This window comes from Mauremys mutica, chromosome 4, assembly GCF_020497125.1.
Source record: "Mauremys mutica isolate MM-2020 ecotype Southern chromosome 4, ASM2049712v1, whole genome shotgun sequence".
Lineage (NCBI taxonomy): Eukaryota > Metazoa > Chordata > Testudines > Geoemydidae > Mauremys > Mauremys mutica.
The window spans coordinates 82604319-82627401 of record NC_059075.1 but is presented as its reverse complement, the minus strand read 5'-3'; the positions used below and the strand labels follow the sequence as shown (position 1 = coordinate 82627401).

The 23083-nt window shown below is 42.7% G+C and overlaps 1 protein-coding gene across 1 annotated transcript in view; it reads right to left on the bottom strand.

The window, feature by feature from the left end:
• The window catches only part of SHANK2 (SH3 and multiple ankyrin repeat domains 2), a 700055-nt gene that overhangs the window by 231394 nt on the left and 445578 nt on the right, over nucleotides 1-23083 (bottom strand). Inside the window, exon 16 of the mRNA XM_045014265.1 lies at nucleotides 5346-5421. Within this exon, the coding sequence (XP_044870200.1) occupies nucleotides 5346-5421 (76 nt within the window). The remainder of the gene's footprint in view (nucleotides 1-5345; nucleotides 5422-23083) is intronic.

Genomic DNA, 23083 nt, shown 5'->3' with positions numbered 1-23083 from the left:
CACTAATTAAGATAAAATATAAGCCCTCTAAGGATTCTGTAGGGCAGAGGATGGGGGCTTTTATCAACTTGTATGTTGGGGGTCTGTCCCTTTTCATTTACTTTTCCTACTTTCAGCTTTAAGTTGCAGGTGTAATGGGCATCAAATAAATAAATAGAGCCTAAGACAACGATGTTTCTTTGGTTTTGACAATGCACCTTAGCTATCTTGGATGTGATCCCCACTAATTTGTCCTATGCTGCCTTTGCCAATCCCGCTGCTGGGAGAGAGGCGGAAATTTTGCTTGTCAAAACACCTTGCTGAAACCTAGGGAGATGGAGGCAAGACCCTAACATCTGGGGACATGGCTGTTTATTCCTGCTTGTCCAGTGCCAGCTTCCACTGGATGAACCAATCTACACTCACTCACCTCTGGTTGTAACAAAGCCTCCTCCCACCCCTCACCCCCCAGCTTTTTCCTTCCATCTCCACTCTTTATTTGTTTGTGTTAAATTGAAGGAAATGGATTAAAACTAAATCACAACTTTGTGAGTGAACTGAAAATATTTGATTGCAGCCTATTTAAATAGCTTATGATAGCCATACTAACATTACTATTGTAATTTCTGAAGGCTATAGGGCTATGTCTACTCTGTAATTAAACACCTGTGGCTGGCACATGTCAGCTGACTCTGACTCATGGGACTCGGGCTAAGGGATTGTTTAATTGCAGAGTAGATGCTTTGGGACCCTGTGAGGGGGAAGGATCTCAAAGCTTGGGCTCCAGCCTGAGCCCAAGTGTCTACACTGCAATTAAACAACGCCTTTGCCCGAACCAGCTGACAGGGGCCAGCCGTGGGTGTTTAATTGCAGCATAGACATACAAAATCAGCTTTGTCTCTTAGGGTAAGTTGTTTTTCTTGTAGCACACATTTAATACAAGTAAAAAGGGTTACACCTGGTGTAATCACTGAAAAGTTAGACCTCAAGATTCTTGAAAGAGATCCCTCAGTCACTGTGGAGTGTAATGTAACATTAAAATAATCCCATAACCATGGTAATCCAAGTTTCTGCATCACTTAAACCTAAAATGCCAAGTGCTATGTATCACAGTTACAGAATAAGGCACAAATGGTAGCATAACACTTCTGTTAGCCATCACTACAGCAGAGTGAGTAGGATGCACCTGCTTAACCTCACATGAAAAAATCACTTGTCACATTTTGAAAATCATAATTTAGATAGATTTGGATTGGTAAACATGGTGACATTACTCATCACATATCCCCCTCCTCTTATAAACTATGAATCTGTTATGGCATAATGGATACCTGACCTCCTCTTCACAGTTGAAAAGAGGTTTAATGAATCTCAAAAATGTGTGCTTTGCTAAACTTCACCTGTCTAAAATGAAAAATGGCACATACAGGATGTTTGGTTCATATACATCAGCCTGTTAGTACATGATTTAAGCATTCATATTAACTCTTTTGCTCAGTGTTTTTTGCTCTGGTTAAAAAAAAAAAAAAGAGGGGGGACTTTCAGTAGAGTATTCAAGAAACTAAAAGGGACACACGTGAGAACCAAGTCACCTTTGAAAAAGAACTAAATTAGGAGTTAAATTAAAGTGCTTAGGATTCAATCCTGTCTTCTACAACAACCTGATTATCTTATAAAAGCAACAACTTTAGTAAAGCAGCAATTACTTTGAAAATAACTAGACATTGCACTATAGTCTTCTCTTACAGTGCCAGGATTCATGACAGAGAAAGTGATCAAAGCAAGGTGCACATCTGGAAATAGCTCATTGAAAACAAGACGGCTGTCAACAGTACATTACCCCAGAACCGTATTAGTTCAACATCTCTCTTCCTTTCAGTTATTCTTTTCCCTGGGGGCTCTCCTAACTTGGGGACTAAATCTATTGGGCCTAGGCAGAAAATGTCTACTGTATGGGCCAGTTTTTAAATATGGGCTCCTTTTCTGCACCCACAGATTGCAGATGACATTGATGTCATTGTTTAGATCAGAGATGGACAAACTATGGCCTGCGGGCCAGATCCAGCCCGCAAGCCGTTTTAAGCCAGCCCACAAGCTCCTGCTGAGGAGCGGGGTCTGGGGCTTGCCCCATTCCAGTGCTCCAGCCAGGACACTAGGTCGGGGCCCGCACCACACAGCTCCCAGAAGCCATGGCACGGCCCTGCTCTGGCACTCCAACTGGGGCACAAGGTCAGGAGCCATATCATATGGCCCCTGGAAGCAGCTACATGGCCCCACTCTGGCTCCTATGCACTCCAGTGGGAGCTGCAGGGGCCGTGCCTGCAGATGGGGCAGCGTGCAGAGCCACCTGGTCATGCCTCCACATAGGAGCCAGAGAAGGGACATGCCACTGCTTTCGGGAGCTGCATGAGTTAAGCTCTGCTTAGAGCTTGCACCCCTGAGCCTCTCCCCACACCCAAAGCCACTGCCCCAGCCCTGATCCCCCTTTCCAAACCCCTCAATCCCCGCCCAGAGCATCCTCCTGCACCCCAAACCTCTCATCCCCAGCCCCACCCCAGAGTCCACACCCCCAGACGGAACCTGCACCCCTCCCCTGCACCAGCCCTGATCCTCCTCTCACTCTCCAAAACCCTCAATCTCAGCCTGGAGCACCCAAACTCCTCATCCCCAACCCTACTCCAGAGCCCTCACCCTTTCCCGCACCCCAACCCCAATTTTGTGAGCGTTCATGGCCCGCCATACAATTTCTATTCCCAGATGCGGCTCTCATGCCAAAAAGTTTGCTCACCCATGTTTAGATGTACAGCTACCTGAATCTGCAACCAGTCAGCTGCTTAAGCATCTAGTTGTGCTTAGTGTTGCAGGTTCAAGGAAATGAGGTCTGTTGAGGACCTATTTAAATCAGACCCTATATCCACTCCATTTTGCAGAACAGAATAAGTACTGGAGGCACTGCTCTGCTACGTGCATGAGCTTAAAAAAACAAAAAAAAACAAAAACAGTTTTGCCTTTCTTGATGGAATTGTTCCATACAATATGCAAAAACTAGTTTCTTGCATACAGGTAAAATTAACACACATTCTTCAAACTGATCACTTCATTTAAAAAGTTAATTCATTTTAAATAAATTAATGGCACAGTATTTCTACATAATGCATTTTTAGTTTAATATAAAGGGTGTTTATTTCATATATGTTAAGTGGATTCTTCAGTGTCGGTTGATAAGGCTTAGTATAGTTCCCCCTACTTTTTTCCTATTAGCTCAGGCTCCATCTTTACAGCCTGGTAGTCATTACTACTCCTAGTGGGTCCAGTCTGATAACCTAATAACTGGAGGAGAAAAAGAACCTAAATCATTTTTCTTCCATACTTTAGCTAGCCTGGAAGAGCCCAGGAAAAAACTTTGCTGTCTCCCTTCTCCTCCTAACATACTGCATTGTAGCCAGTGAAGTGATCTACATGAGAAATGCTCTAGTATTTAATTCCTAATCAAGGGTAACATGATGACCCTTTCCTTCAATTCTCTCGCCATGTTTATAAAACCAATTGAGCAAGGGAAATTTTTCCTCCACTTCTTCCCAAATTAAGCTCTGCTCACCCACAGAAGAAGTGTTATACTAATAGTTATTTTTTAACAAATAGGACAAAATTTTCTGTTGGCATAACTCCACTGAAATCAGCGCAGTTATGCCAACAAAGAATGTGGCTCATTATTTAATGTCAAACTTGGTTTGTCAAGAACTTAGTTCTAAAGACTCTCCTTTGACAAAACAAGCATTCAGGAACTCTGAGAAAACATGCTTGAGAAAACTATAGCTCCTAGTTTTACCAGAACAGCTCCATCCGTGACAGATGAAATAGCCCCATCACTAGAGATTACAGAGTAAAAAAGGACCACTGAATCTTTAAAGAAATTGTTATTAATGGGCACTTAACTAAACATTTAAATATTTAGCATCTTATACTGCATCAAGGCAGTTGTCGTTTTATGTAGTGTACAGACTATGGAAGTCTACCTAGTATACTTTATCCTGTGCATTTTTACAGCCATGAAGGTGCAGTCCTGGTTCCTGTAAAAAGCCCCAGTAATGGGCCTGATCACAAAGAGGCTATGTGAAGGCCCAAAATATGTTCCTCTCCAGCTAAGGCAGAGTATCAAGGGTGCTGCTCTGTGACCTGCCACATATTGGCTATAGTAGACTGCAGCAGCAACATGCAGGGAGAGGTAAAAGTGGTCAATCCACATAGTTGCATGTCCACCAAAGAAGTCACCAAAGCATTATTCTGTGTTCTGCATGATAAAGCTCTTCCTAAGTAGAACTTAATACTCAGGGTCTGCAGATGCTTACATTCATGTGCAGTGGAATACTACTAGTCCCACTGCTTTTTCAGCAGCACATGCCTTCTGAGGGAGAATGGGATACGATCTTGGTGAATGGAAGTCTTAAAATAAAACAAAAAACCACCTCACCACCAGTCACTTAACTAGCTTCCATCAGGAATTGCAAAATTATCCACTAACCTTCAGGACAAGGATGCTAAGAAAGTTGGGTATCATCTTATGTTGCTAGCAAATATTTTTTAAATACTTGCTGCATGAAGTTGTGTCTTCATTAAATTACAGCATTTCAGAACTTATGAATACACTGGTTTAGGCAGTGCATATTTCTTTAAAAATAATCCTAATTATTTAGTCAGGATAGGAGAATGGAGAGCCATAATACCAGGAAAAAAATCAAACATTTTCAATATGCCACCATTATTTTCCCAACACTATGGTAAAAGAGAAGATTGAGTTTCTGTGCTGCAAGATCACCCTCCCTGCCAGAAGTTGGTCATGCTCATGGTGTGTGTGGGAGGGGAAACCCTGTTTAAACAAACACAGATACTCAGAAACAGCAAGTAAAAAAAATCCCACAATTTACATTTAAACTGATTGTTACTCAATGTTGCTTCAGATGGAGAAACACCCCATAAAACAACTAAATATGAGAACCTATTTCATGGCCCTCTTGCCAGGGTTTGTGATCCTGTAACCAGATACTGTTCCATTTACACTGCAAAGATCATCAGCAAAGGCTCAGTTCTGCAAAGCACAGAGTATCTTGAACTCCTACCGATTTCAGTAGCAGTTGGGAACAGTTGGCACCTAATAGAATAGGGCCTTAATTACCTCTCTCTTTAGAGAGATTGCAGCACTAAAGTAGATTGAGTTGCTCTGGCTGAGTTTTGAAGACCCAATTCCTACCTGAATTATATGCTGATATAATCCCACATTTACAAAAGATGTAAAGAGATTAGTTTTTTTAAGCATAAAACAAACTTCTGTAATCCGAATATTACTAGCTAAAAGGAAGACATCTTACCTTAAAGCATCAAAGCTGTCATATGATCCAACTGTGTAGTGTCTAAACAATTTCTTTGTTCTATCTGTTCGAGTTTCTGCATAAAAAGATGGAAGATACAAAAAACTTTTAATACTTCTATACTTACAGAATGAAGAATAATCAAGTGCTCTTTTTATTTGTAATTTGAAAACAGATATTATTTTCTCAGTTTTATATTAATACAAACCACTGGGAGTACCTCAAAGTATGGTCTCAAGTGCTTCAGGTGAGAAAAATGTTAATTTTGCAATTGATAAAATATAGATATTCCACATCACTCACACACACTGAGTACAAGATTAGCAGTAATTTTCTTCGAGTGCATCACTTGCAAGAAATTCTCTTTACTTAGAAAGATCAGATGTTGCAAGTTACTTGACAAAAGCTGTCCACATCGTCATCTGTAAACTCCTGACAGCCAATCTTAATCTGATTTCCCCCCTAGATTGGACTAAAAATATCAACCCCCTTTTTAGTGATGATAATAATAAAAATGCAAAATAGTAATTTTGGACTTTGGGACCACAATCAAAGCCATTTGAATAATTCATAACCAGCAGTAAGAAAATGGGGGCAGAGGAAGAGATACGGGTGCTCTCATCCATCATTGCCAAGCAAATCACACAAGAAAACAACATCAGTGTGGAATGTGTACCCCCTTTACATCTATAAAAGGGACAGTACTGTTGGAATATAAAAGGATTTAAAAGGGATGAAGCATAGCAACATAACTGCCAAAAAGCCATTTGAAAAGTCAGCCATGTTACAGCTTGGGAGACACTTTTGTAAAAAAATATATAAAGCCTACAGACAGGGGTGGCAGCATCAAACTCATCTTCAGGACCACAAACGTTTTTTCAAATAAATTCTCCTTCCACTTTTCCAAACCTTATTATCACATTAACATTGGTTTAATGTTGATAAAAGTTTAAGTATAGATTTAAACTTAGCATCACATATACAAAATAATCTGTAGTTGTTCTCTCAAGATGTACAGCAAAAACTATCAATAAAAAGGAGGTTTTTAAAGTATATCAGGAACATCCTAACAATGGTATTGGTCCATTACTAGATGGAAATAGAAGAATCATCAATAATAATGCAGAAAAGATAAATGCTCAATAAATATTTCTGTTCTGTATTTGGGAAAAAGGTGAAAAAGTCATATCATATGATACCACTTTCTCCATTCCACTAGTATCTCAGGGGGATACTATACAACAGCTCCTAAGGTCAGACATTTAAAAAAAAAAAATCAGCAGGTCTGAATATCTTGCACTCCAGGGTTCTTAAAGGGCTGGCTTGGAAACTTGCTGGACCATTAATGCTGATGTTCAAAAAGTCTCAGAGCACTGCAGAAGTTCCAAAAGTCTGGGGAAAAACGCTAATGTTGCGTCAATATTTAAAAAGAGTAAATGGGATGCCCAGGGTAATTATAAGCCTGTCATTGATCCTGGGCAAGATAATGGAGTGGCTCATAAAAGATTCAATTCATAAAGAATGAAAGGAGGGTAATAATAATTAATGCCAGTCAACATGAGTTTATGGAAAATAGATCCTGTCAACCTAATTTGATATCTTTTATGAGATTACACATTTGATAAAAGTAATAATGTTGATGTAATATAATTAAACTTCTGTAAGGCATTTGACTTGGTACCACACAACATTTTGATTAAAAAAAAACTTGAATATAAAATTAACATGGATTAAAAACTGGCTAAATTATAGCTCTTCAAATATAATTGTAAATGGAGAATCAAGTGGGTGTGTTTCTAGTTGGGCCCTGGGAGGGATCGATTCTTGGCTATTTAACATTTTTATCTATGACCTGGAAGAAAACATAAAATCATCACTAATAAAGTGTGCAGATGACACAAATTGAGGAGTGGCACAAATAAAGAGGATGGGTCACTGATATAGAGGGATATGGATCACTTGGTAAGCTAGGCTCAAGCAAATTTGAATTTTCATATGGCTAAGCATAAATGTGTACACCTAGGAACAAAGAACGTAGGCCATACTTACAGGATGGGGGACTCCATACTGGGAAGCAGTGACTCTGAAAAAGGTTTGGGGACTGTGGTGGATGATCAGCTGAACACAAGCTCCTAGCGTGACACTGTGGCCAAAAGTGCTAATGCCATCCTTGGATGCGTAAATAGGGGAATATTGAGTAGAAGTAGAGAGATCATTTTACCTCAGTGTTTGGGACTGTTGTGACTACTGTTTGAATACTGTGCCCAAAAGAGCCACGAGAATGATTAAGGGATTAAAAAACATGCCTTACAGTGATAAACCAAATAGATTGAGCTCTGAGTCTATCAAAGAGATAGTCAAGGGATGATTTAATTAGAGTCTATAAGTACCTATGAGGGGAACAAATATTTAGTAATAAGTTCTTCAATATACCACAATCCAATGGCTAGAAGTTGAAGTGAGACAAATTTGGACTGGAAATAAGGAACGCTTTTTTTTTTTTTTTTAAAACAGAGAGGTTAATTAACCATTGGAATAATTTACCCAGGGTCGTGACTGATTCTACCTCACTGACAATTTCTAAATCAAGATAAGATGTTTTTTCTAAAAAGATATGATATAGCAATTATTTTGTGCAAGTTCTCTGGCCTGTGTTATACAGGAGATCAGACTAGATAATCAAAATGATCCCTTCAGACCTTGGAATCTATGAATTACCACCATTTTGGGGTCTGAAATCACATGTGATCAAAAGGAAATCTCATAGCTTAAAGTTCTAAATCAGGGATCCTACAAAAGTATCAACAAGCCACACTTGCCGAAGAGCTGCAGCAATTCCTAGTGCCTCCACCGGTTAGTTTCTTTCTAACTGAATGGAAGTCATAAAATATTCAAAAACTACCAAAATATGTAATTAAGAGGTTAGGAAACTCATCTTTGTGGAGAGGATATTGGGTAAATGTTTATCTGTTGCCATATTTATTTTCAGAAAGAACAAAACTATCTGTATGTAGTTAATTTTTTTCTCCAAAATGTCCACAACTCTTGGAGACTACATAACTTCCAAGGAAATCTCTAAAATAAAACAAAATTTTAAAGTGATCTAGAGAATGGGACAGCCTATTCTCCAGCTTTGTGCAGAACAATGGTAGCTGTTTGCTAAGCAATGAGAGGTTTTTTTGTTTTTTTTTAAATGGGCTCCGCTCAAGAGGGCTTGGTCATTTACCCCTGCATACAAGGACCACTGTGATACTCCACAGCCAATCAGCATAACCTACCAAAAAATCATGTCGGGATGACATTTTGAGATATAAGGTTACAGAGCAACTTTAGAGTATTCAGCATGCTTATTATCCCCACAATATGTTGGGTTAGTTGCCAATTCCAAATAAGCCAAATATCTTGGACATGAAACACTTTTGGGTGATTTCCAATCACTACAGTTTGGTTTGGGAAAAACCCTGAGGTTTCCCTAAAGTTGTCCCTAAAACTACCACCACATTACAGAGACTTGATAATCTGTCACCCAATTTCAAAACAAGAGTTTCTGTATAACTTGAGACCACCAAGTCCTCAGTGCTCACTAAGATTGCTTCATACAGCCCACAGTCCTGCAAATTAACCACTAGATGTTTCCTTTTCAGGAAAGCTTGTCCTTGATATTTATCATCATTTATTGTACTTAGACTTGAGAAGACACTTTAGTCAGGTTTTATTTCTGTATCATATTAAAAGTAGTCAAGGGCTAAACTTTGACCAAGGACTGTCAGCACTAATGCAGAAACTCCAGTTCCTGAGAGCACTTACTAGGTGGATTAAGCTTTGATTTAAATAATGCTTTTCAAATTTAAACTATCCTAAAAGTTAAACAATTAAACTGATACACAGCTGCCTCTGCATTTTGAAATGTAGCACACTTAAAAACAGAAAAAGGAGTGAAATAGATTATGTACACAAGTGGACCAGTTCACAAGATATGTATTAAAAGTAGGTCATAAAGAGATAAGAAAAGTTTCATATAAACGATGGCCAGATTGTCCCCTTACTGTAGAATGGCAACAGAAGAGAAAACTCTCCATGGCTCTACAGCTCCCAACAAATTATTTTGTTGGGGCCTGGTGTTTGTCTCTTCCCATGTCAAGATGAGTTGGTGCGTCACCAGACAACTCATAGATCTTACCAAAGCTATACGTATCACCCTCATCCCAATGGTCCTTTTACCTTTTGCCTCTGAAACTAGAAGCCAGAGTATAAAGAAGGCCTCACTGAAGAGTGAGAGCAAGCTACTATATTCACTTTTCAGTGGGATTCACCACTGGTTCCTGTGTGAGAGGAGCATGCAAGTGTGAGAGGAGCACTTCAGGCTCAACCATGGCCAAAAAAGTTAGCTAAATGGTCGGGGGATGGAGATAGGGAGGAGAATCCTTGAAGAAGATACACTCCCCTTTCACAGAAGAAAAGCTGTGAGTGTAGCCTGCAAAATAAACTGCCCAAAGCTATAAGGCTGGATTTGAAGTAGCTACATAATATTCAGGTGTATTAGTAATAAACTACAGGTATGTACCATCTGAACAAGAGAAGACACTATTGTAAGGGATGTGATGTATATGTATTATTCTTTTTCCCCCAAGTGTACTTGTTGGCTTATGTAGTTGATGACCTGCAGTAACCTTGAAGGCTTCCCCAAAGAACAACTTTGAAGTGACCCACATATATTATGGCCTAGATAACAATGAGCCTATTTCTTTTGGAAATTGTTCTGAACAGCACAGAAAATCCTAATTATATTAAAAGGTAGGTGAGACTTCATGCGAAATCTATCCTTAGATCCCATTTACAATGTGTCACGGGCTGTTTCAGAAGCCAATTTGAGAGAGAATGAAAATCAGAAAAAACAGGACAAAACAGAAAATTTCAGCGCTCTCAATACTGTTAGTTGAGTCTATTAAGGAGCCAGATGCTGCTGCAGGAAGCTATTTTCTACAGCAGGATATCACCGTTCCATCAACATATTCAAAGCAGATGGGAAGAAAGGCAAAATGCAGTAAGACAAATGACATTGTTCAACTATTCCAGTATGTGCGAACCAGCAGTCTATTTTCATTTTTGTGCTTTCCAATAGTGTATTCACAAGGAAAAAACGGTTACTCACCATTGTAACTGTTGTTCTTCGAGATGTGTTGCTCATATCCATTCCATGTAGGTGTGTGCGTGCCGTGTGCACGTTCGTCGGAAGACTTTTACCCTAGCAACTCAGTGGGTCGGCTGGGCGCCCCCTGGAGTGGCGCCACCATGGCGCCGGATATATACACCAGCCGACCCACCCACTCCTCAGTTCCTTCTTGCCGGCTACTCTGACAGTGGGGAAGGAGGATGGGTTTGGAATGGATATGAGCAACACATCTCGAAGAACAACAGTTACAACGGTGAGTAACCGTTTTTTCTTCTTCGAGTGATTGCTCATATCCATTCCATGTAGGTGATTCCCAAGCCTTACGTAGGCGGTGGGGTCGGAGTGAGATGTTGCAGAATGCAAACTGCTGAGCCAAAGGCTGCATCATCTCTGGACAGTTAGACCAAAGAGGCAAAGGTCCGGATAGAGGACCAGGTAGTAGCATGACATAGCCCCTGGAAGGATATATGAGTCGGAAAGGCAGCAGAAGAAGCCTGAGCCCTGGTGAAACGAGCAGTAAGGTGGCTCGACGGAACATGGGCCAAGTCACAGGAGGTGCAAATGCATGACGTCACCCAAGATGGAAAGCTCTGGGAGGAGACAGGTAGGCCCTTCATCCGGTCTGCCAATACAACGAAGAGTTGGGGGCGTACAAAAAGGCTTGTCCGCTCGACATAAAAAGCGAGCGCCCTACGGACGTCTAGGAAGGGCAAATGTGCTCCCGTCGCAATGAATGGGGCTTTGGAAAGAAGACCAGAAGGAAGATATCCCGGATGATATGAAAGGTCAACAGCACCTTAGGGAGGAAGGCCGGACGTGGTCACAACCGCCCCTTGCCTTACGCAACATAGTGTACCGTGGGTCCACTGTGAGAGCCTGAAGCTCGGAGACTTGTCCAGCCGATGCAAAGGCTACAAGGAAAAAAAAACCCTGTTCCTCAGGACAGGTATCTCAGCGAGCATGTTGTCAGTGGTTCGAATGGAGCAGGCATAAGTCTGCTTATAACCAGGTTGAAGACCCAGGAGTTGGTGGGGGCGGCAAACCTGGGAGCATAAATGCCCCAAGCCCTTGAGGAACCTAGAAACCACAGCGTGTGAGAATATGAAGCGGCCACTCTCCCTTGGGAGGAAGGTAAAGACGGCTGCCAAGTGCACCCTTAATGATGAACTGCGCCAGGCGCTGCTGTTTGAAGATCATAGGCAATCCAAGAGGAAATGGATCAGAACCTCTGTGGGGGAAACATTGTGTTTCGTAGCAGCAAGAGAAAGACTGCCAGTTGGGCGGATACGTTAACCGAGTGGAAGGCTTCCTACCACCCAGGAGAATCCTGTAGAACCGAGGCAGAACAAAGTAACTCAGATCGGTTTAGGCCCGCAGCAGGCATGCAGAGATGTGCAGGGATTGCAGGTCTAGGTGGTAAAGCTTGCCGTGATCCAGCGTTATGAGGTCTGGGCAAAGAGGCAGGGGAATCGGTTGGCTACCGACAGGTCTAGCAACATGGTGTACCAGTGCTGCCTGGACCACGCTGGAGCGATCATGATCAGATGCGCTCTGTCCCTGCGGAGTGTTAGGACCTTGCGAACCAGCGGGAGCGGTGGGAAAGCAGATGGCAGACGGCTCGTCCACGGCATCAGAAAAGCAGCCAAGATCGAGCCCAGGGAGAGGCCTTGGCATGAGCAGAACTTCCCTCTTGTTCTGTTCCCGCGAGAGCGAAGTTCCGGAAACGTAATGGATAACATCCGGAGGAATCAACCACTTGAGAGACAGGAAGGAACTGCTGAGGCGATCCGCCAGAGTGTTCCGGACCCCTAGGAGAAAGGACGCTACCAGGTCTGTCAATTGAGCTGTGCAGGAGTTCCGGAGCTGGATAGCTCCCTGCAAAGAAAGGAGGACCGCGCTCCTCCGTGCTTGTTTGTGCAACGGGTGTTCGTTGTGTTGTCTGTGAACACCGAGACACAACAGCCTTGTAGGTGCTGCTGAAGCTCCTGGTACACAAGGCAGACTGCTCTCAACTCCCGGGGATCGGTACCGTGAGGCCTACCGGTACCGGGAGCGAGAATGGGACCTGCGACCGGAGCGGTGCCAGGAGGCTGACCGAGATCTCGAGGCTTGACGCCGGGAGTGGCTACGGGAGTCCAGTGCCTGGAGCGGTGCCGGGAGCTGGATGGGCACCGAGTGTACCAGGTCGGGGAACGGGACGCTGATCGGTGCCGCGGGTACGACCAGTACTGATATGGGGAACGGTGCCAGGACCGTGAGCGGTGCCGGCACCTGGCTTGGCGACAGGACCAAGAACATCTGCAGGACCGTGATCGTGAACGGTGCTGCTCTGTGGTGCCGACGTAGGGTGGCCTGAGCAAGACAGGCTCGCCGATAGACAATATAACCCGCACCGGCGGTGCCAGGGGTTGAAGCAGTGCAGGCTGTGTCACTGCCATCAACTCCCTTGCTGTGGAAATGTTTCCGGTGTGGAGGGAATAGTGAGCTCAACCACGGCTCGCACCGGGGAGCGTTCAGGCGCTGGACTCAACGGCTCTTGTGTGGCTGGAGTCGACGGTGCCGATATTGTTGGTGCCGCGGCAGGTATCAGAACCGGGCAGACCGACTTAGTATAGCGCTCGGCTGCGGAGCAGGCGGCTCTGACGCCGCTGAAGAGCGAGCTCAACCGCGGCTCGTACCGGGGAGCGTGTTGGTACCGGACTCGACGGCTCTTGCATGGCCGGAGTGGACGGTGCCGATACTGTCGGTGCCGCAGCAGGTATAGGTGTCGGGCGGTGCGACTTAGTAGAGCGCTCGGCTGCGGAGCAGGCGGCTCCGACGCAGCTTAATAACAGGCTCGACCACGGTTCGTACCGGGGAGCTTTCCAGCACCGGACTCGACGGCTCTTGCATGGCCAGAGTTAGCGGTGCAGATATTGTCGGTGCCGCGGCAGACATCGGTGCCGGGAGATCCGACTTAGCATAGCGCTCGGGCTGCGGAGCAGGCGGCTCGGACGCAGCAAGAATCTTGAGCCTCTTCCTTCTCCAGGAGAGGGATCCATGCCGGGTGGACATCGGAGCTATCGACGGCCGGTGCCGAGAGGCCTTGGCGGTACCGGTGATCCGGTGCCGAGGGGGCGCTTCTTGAAGACTAACCAGCGCTCGGTGCCGAGAGCGGCGGAGCAAGAGCTGCCTCCGTCAGGAGCTGCTTGAGACGAAAGTCCCGCTCCCCTTTGTTCTCAGATTAAAGGCCTCACAAATGCGGCACTTATCTGTGAGGTGAGATTCCTCGAGGCACTTAGGAGAGGATCTCGTCGGCATCGGCTTGAGGCCGGCTGAGCATTATAAAACCCTGTGGACCGGGCATCGGACCCGGCACCGGGTGAGGGGAAGGGGATAAACCCTGAACCCCTGTGAAATAAATACACTATACTACAAACAAATAAAGTTAACTACAACTATAAAAATCTGAACTATATACGATACTTAATGAGAGAAACTACGAGTAGCTAGGGAAGTGGAGGTCAGCTAAGCAGCGCTCCACTGTTCCAACGACCGACACGGGTGGTAAGAAGGAACTGAGGAGTGGGTGGGTCGACTGGTGTATATATCCGGCGCCATGGTGGCGCCACTCCAGGGGGCGCCCAGCCGACCCACTGAGTTGCTAGGGTAAAAGTCTTCCAACGAACGTGCACGCAGCGCGCACACACCTACATGGAATGGATATGAGCAATCACTCGAAGAAGAACACTGGATTCTTAAGGGAAATACTTAGACTTACTGTCTCCCATCCCAGAGTCCAGGCACATGTTATGGACAAGGTGAACTAAATTTCCTGGGTGGATATGTCAGCCCTGAAGTTCTGTGGCATACCCCTCTTACAGATATCTGTGTTCACAACCCAGTCTACCCTATTAGCCAGTATCAATAAAATAACAATCCACAAAGAGAGAAGGGTCAGGAAGCAGTCACCACAATAAATTGGAGGCCACAAAAAACAGCTTCCTCTCTCTTCCCTACATCAATCAAAGGGAGCCAAAAAACATATAAGTAGTTGCACAACAAAATTGTTCTGGATTCAGGCCAGAATCTGGGGCAGAAATGGATTTAGTGGCACAGATGGATTACCCCCCGCTGTCAATGGATGGAAGGCAGACATCCATTCTCATCCTCATGTACCTCTCTGAAGCATTAAACGCCACCAATCATGAGATACTGCTGTCCATCTGAGAGGTGTTGCAAGAGTCCAGTGAACATGCTAAAATGATTCAAATCCTTCCTGGAGGGATGAGTCGAAGGGAAGGGAAGAGATGGGATAGGAAACTAGACCCTTCAGTTGTAGAATCCCACAAGGATCAATTCTCACCAATCCTACTTAACAACTATATGCAGGCGTAACCCACACACCTTCTGGGTGTGATATTCTGTCCATCTAGTGGCACCGAGACCACTTAGAGATTAATGAGTCTGTTCTACAGCCTTAGCTAATGGCCATATGGCTTTTAGCTCATGCAGTAGAGGCTCATGCACTAAGCTCCAGAGACCCCAGGTTCAATCATGTCCGCTGACAACCAGGGTCTGTTGGCATTACAAGTAGGGGCTCGGCCGGGATTTCAACTGGGAAGTCTCTGAAGGTCAGGATGTGCTTCCTCAGCTAGGGAAAGTAAGTAACCCACACACCTTCTGGGTGTGGTCTTCTGTCTCATCTAGTGGCACCGAGATCTCTCGGAGAGAGGGAGATTATTGAGTCTGCTCTACAGCCATAGCTAACGGGCATATGGCTTTTAGCTCATGCAGTAGAGGCTCATGCACCAAGCTCCAGAAATCCCAGGTTCAATCCCACCTGCCGACAACAGGGGTCTGTCAGTGTTACATGGGCACTAGGAGAACCACTAAGATAAGGAGTCAAGAGTGAGCAATATCCAGATGACACACAGTTCCACTTATTCTTCACCACGTAAGACTATACTACCATAACCAAGATAGCCCTGTGCTCAGATGAGATCAGCTCATGGATGAACAGCAGCTGGTTCAAGCGGAATCTCAGTGATACAGAAATTATGTTGGTAAACAGAGGAAAGTAAGAAGGTTGTCTAAAGCTCCAGGATAAGGACAGTGGTCGACAACTCCATTTTTCAGGCACATTGGAAATGTCCACTGCAAGAGTAAAAGCTCATCTGCACAGGACGCAGAGCTTTCTTGTGGGCTACTCCCAGTCTGTGGAGCAAACTTCCACAAGAACAAAGAACCATCTAAAGCCTCCTCACCTTCCAGTGCAAGGTGCACTTCATTGATTGTTCTTTCTCTAATACAAGTACTCAGCAGTATATACATATAAACAATAGAAACCTACCAAATCACAACACTTCACACATTCTTCACCTTGGGAAGGATATGAGAGAGAGAAAAAAACAAAACCACCACACACACACACTTATTTATGTCTTTTAATGCCCTTCCGGAAGGCTCTCAGATAATATGGCGATAAGGGCAGTATAATATTCTTCATAGAATAAAATAATGTGACAAATTTATCACTAGTCTATTGTCCATTGAAGCCCATAGAGTTGCACCTAGAATGAGATACTCATAATATGGGATAGATGTGGTACAAACTTAGATTAGTTTAGCCCATATTTAGTAAAGGGGAGATTTTACTGCTGAAGACAGATACCCATGGTACGCTGCAGTATAAAGTCAAATGACAGTGTGATGTCACTATCAGACAGGTTCAAAGAAATGAAGGTATTCATTGTGACAATGTGTGGACTGCAAATTTTGGCCCACTTCCCACCCAATGAGAGGCAGCTGGGAATACATGGGAATACATGCCACAAGGGGAGAGGCAACTCTAGATTTAATCCTGAGTGGAGCACAGGAGCTGGTCCAAGAGGTAACTATAGCAGGACCGCTTGGAAATAGTGACCATAATACAATAGCATTCAACATCCCTGTGGTGGGAAGAACACAACTGCCCAACACTGTGGCATTTAATTTCAAAAGGGGGAACTATACAAAAATGAGGGGGTTAGTTAGACAAAAGTTAAAAGGTACAGTGACTAAAGTGAAATCCCTGCAAGTTGCATGGGCCCTTTTTAAAGACACCATAATAGAGGCCCAACTTCAATGTATACCCCAAATTAAGAAAAACAGTAAAAGATCTAAAAAAGAGCCACCGTGGCTTAACAACCATGTAAAAGAAGCAGTGAGAGATAAAAAGACTTCCTTTAAAAAGTGGAAGTCAAATCCTAGTGAGGCAAATAGAAAGGAGCACAAACACTGCCAACTTAAGTGCAAGAGTGTAATAAGAAAAGCCAAAGAGGAGTTTGAAGAACGGCTAGCCAAAAACTCCAAAGGTAATAACAAAATGTTTTTTAAGTACATCAGAAGCAGGAAGCCTGCTAAACAACCAGTGGGGCCCCTTGATGATCAATACACAAAAGGAGCGCTTAAAGATGATATAGTCATTGCGGAGAAACTAAATGGATTCTTTGCTTCAGTCTTCACGGCTGAGGATGTTAGGGAGATTCCCAAACCTGAGCTGGCTTTTGTAGGTGACAAATCTGAGGAACTGTCACAGATTGAAGTGTCACTAGGGGAGGTTTTGGAATTAATTGATAAACTCAACATTAACAAGTCACCGGGACCAGATGGCATTCACCCAAGAGTTCTGAAAGAACTCAAATGTGAAGTTGCGGAACTATTAACTAAGGTTTGTAACCTGTCCTTTAAATCGGCTTCGGTACCCAATGACTGGAAGTTAGCTAATGTAACGCCAATATTTAAAAAGGGCTCTAGGGGTGATCCCGGCAATTACAGACCGGTAAGTCTAACGTTGGTACCGTGCAAATTAGTTGAAATAATAGTAAAGAATAAAATTGTCAGACACATAGAAAAACAAACTCTTGAGCAATAGTCAACATGGTTTCTGTAAAGGGAAATCGTGTCTTACTAATCTATTAGAATTCTTTGAAGGGGTCAAACAAACATGTGAACAAGGGGGATCCGGTGGACATAGCGTACTTGGATTTCCAGAAAGCCTTTGACAAGGTCCCTCACCAAAGGCTCTTACGTAAATTAAGCTGTAATGGCATAAAAGGGAAGGTCCTTTCATGGATTGAGAACTGGTTAAAAGACAGGGAACAAAGGGTAGGAATTAATGGTAAATTCTCAGAATGGAGAGGGGTAACTAGTGGTGTTCCCCAAGGGTCAGTCCTCGGACCAATCCTATTCAATTTATTCATAAATGATCTGGAGAAAGGGGTAAACAGTGAGGTGGCCAAGTTTGCAGATGATACTAAACTTCTCAAGATAGTTAAGACCAAAGCAGATTGTGAAGAACTTCAAAAAGATCTCACAAAACTAAGTGATTGGGCAACAAAATGGCAAATGAAATTTAATGTGGATAAATGTAAAGTAATGCACATTGGAAAAAATAACCCCAACTATACATACAACATGATGGGGGCTAATTTAGCTACAACGAGTCAGGAAAAAGATCTTGGCATCATTGTGGATAGTTCTCTGAAGATGTCCACGCAGTGTGCAGAGGCGGTCAAAAAAGCAAACAGGATGTTAGGAATCATTAAAAAGGGGATAGAGAATAAGACTGAGAATATATTATTGCCCTTATATAAATCCATGGTACGCCCACATCTCGAATACTGTGTACAGATGTGGTCTCCTCACCTCAAAAAAGATATTCTAGCACTAGAAAAGGTTCAGAAAAGGGCAACTAAAATGATTAGGGGTTTAGAGAGGGTCCCATACGAGGAAAGATTAAAGAGGTTAGGACTCTTCAGCTTGGAAAAGGGAAGACTAAGGGGGGACATGATAGAGGTATATAAAATCATGAGTGATGTTGAGAAAGTGGATAAGGAAAAGTTATTTACTTATTCCCATAATACAAGAACTAGGGGTCACCAAATGAAATTAATAGGCAGCAGGTTTAAAACAAATAAAAGGAAGTTCTTCTTCACGCAGCACACAGTCAACTTGTGGAACTCCTTACCTGAGGAGGTTGTGAAGGCTAGGACTATAACAATGTTTAAAAGGGGACTGGATAAATTCATGGTGACTAAGTTCATAAATGGCTATTAGCCAGGATGGGTAAGAATGGTGTCCCTAGCCTCTGTTCGTCAGAGGATGGAGATGGATGGCAGGAGAGAGATCACTTGATCATTGCCTGTTAGATTCACTCCCTCTGGGGCACCTGGCATTGGCCACTGTCGGTAGACAGATACTGGGCTAGATGGACCTTTGGTCTGACCCGGTACGGCCTCTTATGTTCTTATGGTTTCCACATGGATCTCCCACTATGCTAGCCTGATCTTTGGGCCAGAAGATTTCCTCCATAGCTGCCTCCCTACACACCTCCATATTAAGAAGATGCAGTCCTATTACTCACAGCAATGTTTGCCTAGGGAGCAAAGAATGATCTTATCCCTTAACTGGGATGTCCCTATGACACAGAGAGCAGCCAATGCCAACCAAACTGGTCCTATTATAGTATTATATTTTTAATTGAATTCTACATTTTAAATGGTTTTGGAGTATAAATAAAAAAACAGTGAAAAAAACATGCAGCAATTTCCTTTCTTTTCTTCCCCCTTCTCCTGTTAGCAGTGCATTTCAACAGCTGTGTGTTGGTAACCTAGGCAACTGCTGTGGGTTGATCTTTGATTGGATATGTTGTCAGACTGCTTGCCAGAGTTGTGGGCAGAGTTTAGAGTGGCAGCCATGTGCATGTGATGCATAAAGAAAGTAAATATTAGGCAACTTCATTTCTTTCTTGTGATAGAGAGTTTTTAGGACTTTGGTTGTATGCTAACAAGCTAATTTATAGTCTGAGGAAATAGCTCTGCATGCTGTATGGAAGTGTTTCCCAAATCCCGTACCCAACAAGCTAACATAGCCATTCCAAATCACCACTCATGAGTTCTAATCCTTTGTTGCTTAGCTGGCCACAATAAATTCAATGGCTTTGTGCCACTCCATTATGCACATTTTCTCCCCTCATATTGGTATCTGGGATATTTTGTAGGTGTGATATGTAATCACAGACATTCCATACGGAGGGCCAGGTTCTGGCCAGGTGCTGTGCATAGGTCTGTCAGAAAGTAAGTAACTGGCAGAGATAGGGAGACAGCCAAAATAAAGCCTCTTTGTGGAAAAGCCATTTACTGTCCCAAAAGGAAGGACAGTAGAGGGTGGTTCTTCAAAGTCAGAGGATGTGAACTGCATTGTTGTTGTTCCTAGTCCAACAACTGATCCCGAACTACATGCAGGGGGAAGGAACAATCTATGCAGGGAGAACAGGATCTGTTCAGATACCAGCCATAATTTGGATACATGTACACATGTTCATTTTGGGTACCTTGCCTACTTAAACCAGAATTTACCCGATAGGCATATCACGCTTCATGGCACAATAGTATTTTTTCAATTTCCCACAAAATACATATGCATGCCTATCATTTTTCCCCCCTGCAGTAAGCACAAGAAACCGTTTTATAACGAAAGGAAAAATGTTACCAAAATGGGTATAATTCTGACTGAAGCAGTGTTACTCCTGCTAGAGTGAACCTGGGGAGTAAAGATAGCTAGCAGATTTGATAAGGGCCAAAAGTCATGCCTCAGTTCTCTACCCAGTTATAGCTTTTAAAGCTTTCAGTCAGGCCTACAGTGCAAACTGTTGCCAATGCAGCAATGTTGGTTAGGGGGGTGATTTTTGCAACATTTCTAAATTGACAAAAATCCTATTGTAGACACATCATAAAAGTGCTTTTGTCTGTATAGTTTATTTTGCTTGAGGAACCAATATAAGCTATACAGGCAAATGCATTTTTATGTCAGTATAAGCTGTGGTTACACTAAGAGGGTTATGCCAGTAGAGCTATACCAGCAAAACTTTTAAGTGTAGGCTAAACCTTAGAGGTTCAAACCCAAGGCTTGAATTTGGCCCTAAATGCCCAATGGTCTGATCATGCATGTCTTCCAAAATATCTTCAAAGCAACTAATTATGTAAGCATTGCAGGTGGTCTTCAGAAGCAGGTCTGGACCTTCCCTTTGTCCTACACAGTTGTGGGTGCAGTTTTGAAGCTAAAATAAATGAATCAGTTCTATAGGCAGCTTTCATATCAAGCAGAAACCATCCAACTTCCAGAGACTAAAAGGTACCCCCAAGTTATTTAGGAACTAAAACCTGCAGTTAGGTATAATGCAAGGTGATGGCTAATATCAGAGGAACCAAGGATTATCTTGAGTACTTTGTGCAAATTTGAAGAAATAGCATTGTGACCTCTTTTGGGGGGGGGGGTAAGATTCACTATGATTACTAATAGAGATAGTAAGAGCTTAGGAAGAAGTAAATTTCTTTTAAAACAAAATTAAAGGTCGTCTTTTTTGAACACTGCAAAATCCTTAAGAAAAAAAAAGGACTACTGCTTAATTCTAAACAGATTATTTTATTTTTATTGATATCTTAGCGTTCATCTCTCTTGGGCTCTCACAGTTTAAGACCAGTTCTTCTTTAGACAGAAAAATGACAAATTTTTTAAAGATATTTGAAATTTTTTCATTTGAAATAGACACAAAATGCTTGAAGCAAAACTACTTTCCTGCAGTAGTGATTCCCTGGTTCTTCCAGAATTATGGATTTTAAATAAAAGACCATTGATAGTACAATTTTGCATCCTAGATGGTGATTATTAGGACAAAGATTATTAGGATTATGGTGAATTGGCTTAATCACAGAAGATACTGAAAGGGCTGATCAAATATAGTGAATCATGGAGTTTGTTTGCAAAGGAAATCTTACACATACCATCTTATTACAAAGTAACAAATTAGACTTATGAAAAGGGCAACATCAGCCTGGAACGATGATAGAGAACAGTGGTTCAAAATCTCTAGTCCATGGACCACCAGTGGTCTGCTGATCTCATAGTGTTAACTGAAAACTACCAGTGCACTTAGCTCTCCTGCAAGTAGAGCTAGACAGGAACAAATTTTCCCATCACATGAAGATTTAAGGTTTCAAAAAATTCCTTGTTAGGACAAAACAGAGACCTTTCAAATTTTAGGTGCAAAACCAGAGACCACTCTCCCCCACATCCTCCCCAGAATAATCTGGAGGTTAAGAGATTTACCTCATTTCTGGAGAGAGAGCCAAGACTGAGACTGACACATGGAATAGTCTGGTGGTTCAGGCACTCACCTGGGATGTAGGAGACTCAGATTCAAGTCCCTGCTCTGAATTAGTGAGGGCCTAAACCACTAGGCTATTCTGTGGCTTAGTCTTGGTCTTTCTGCAAAAATTCCCTCCTGGACCTAAGAAACCTTCCCAATGAAAGCATTGTCAAAACTGATAGGTTTCCATGAAAAGTTTTGGTTTTGACTAATTGATATTATCAGGGGGAAGGGGGAAGTTCAAAAATTTGCTCTAAAGAAGAAAGCCAAAAGTAAATAATACTTGCCTAATATTTTTCCACATAAGCAATTGTTATAGCATTAGCTTCTCTTCTTCCAATAATGTTCTGTTTTAAAAGAAAGATTACACAGCTGAGACCATCAAATGGATGCTGTATGTAACACGATTGACACCATTTTACTATTATGTTAACTCACACTGTTTCCACAGGTTTTGTTTTTTTGTGTGTTTTTGTTGTATTGTTTTTTGATTTTTTAATTTAACTTCACTTGCATGCATTTACTTAAGAAGAAATAAATGCAAGTATGCAAACATCAAAGATGAAACAAGTCTCTGGGACGGCTGGTGTTTCCTCACAAGGCCTTTCCTGTCTTAGGCAAACTAGCATTGACTCATCTGCAAACCACAAAGGGGACAGAAGGGTTTGCTTTTGAGTGGCTCTGAACCAGCTTACTTTGCTGAGTACTCACAGAGGGTGGCAATTGGCAGTTGCTCCTCTTTCCTGAGGGCTCCCTCCTGTGGGATTCTGTATTCTGTCATGTTAACAAAAGGGGTGATACATGCATGGAGGTCATTGGTTAGGGAGGAAGCATAAGTTGTATCCCCAGCAGGCTGGAGTCTCCACTGAGTCAGCTGGAAGAATTATATTATCCATGTAAGGAGAGATTCAGGCATGAACAAACACTAGCTGGCTTAAATTCAGCCTAGATAAGACTGAGGTGATGTTGGTTGGTTGAAGGAAGAAACTAGAGACATGGCAAGGGTTATTTCGTTTCCTTTGACTGAAGATGTATTATAATCTTTTCGTCTTCTGAGTATGCTGTAGGCTCTCTTGCCCATGAATAAATGTATTTTGGGTAGTGGTTTATCTGGGATTCTAGGGATTATGTGGGGAATTGATTTATTAGTATAATATCTATGTCATTGCTGAGTAATTTAACTTGATCTGGGGGAGTTATCAAGCCTGATTACTAATTTAGTATATTTTTAAAATGATGCTTGAAGATGCCAAGAGCATTGGATGGGTGCTTTTATTATAGTTTGTAAAAATCAAAAGTAAATTTCAATAGTGAAACATCTCCCCGTTGAGTTCAAATCCTAAAGAAAGAGCCTTGAAACTCAACCTAATCCATAATCATGAGTTATTGTAATTT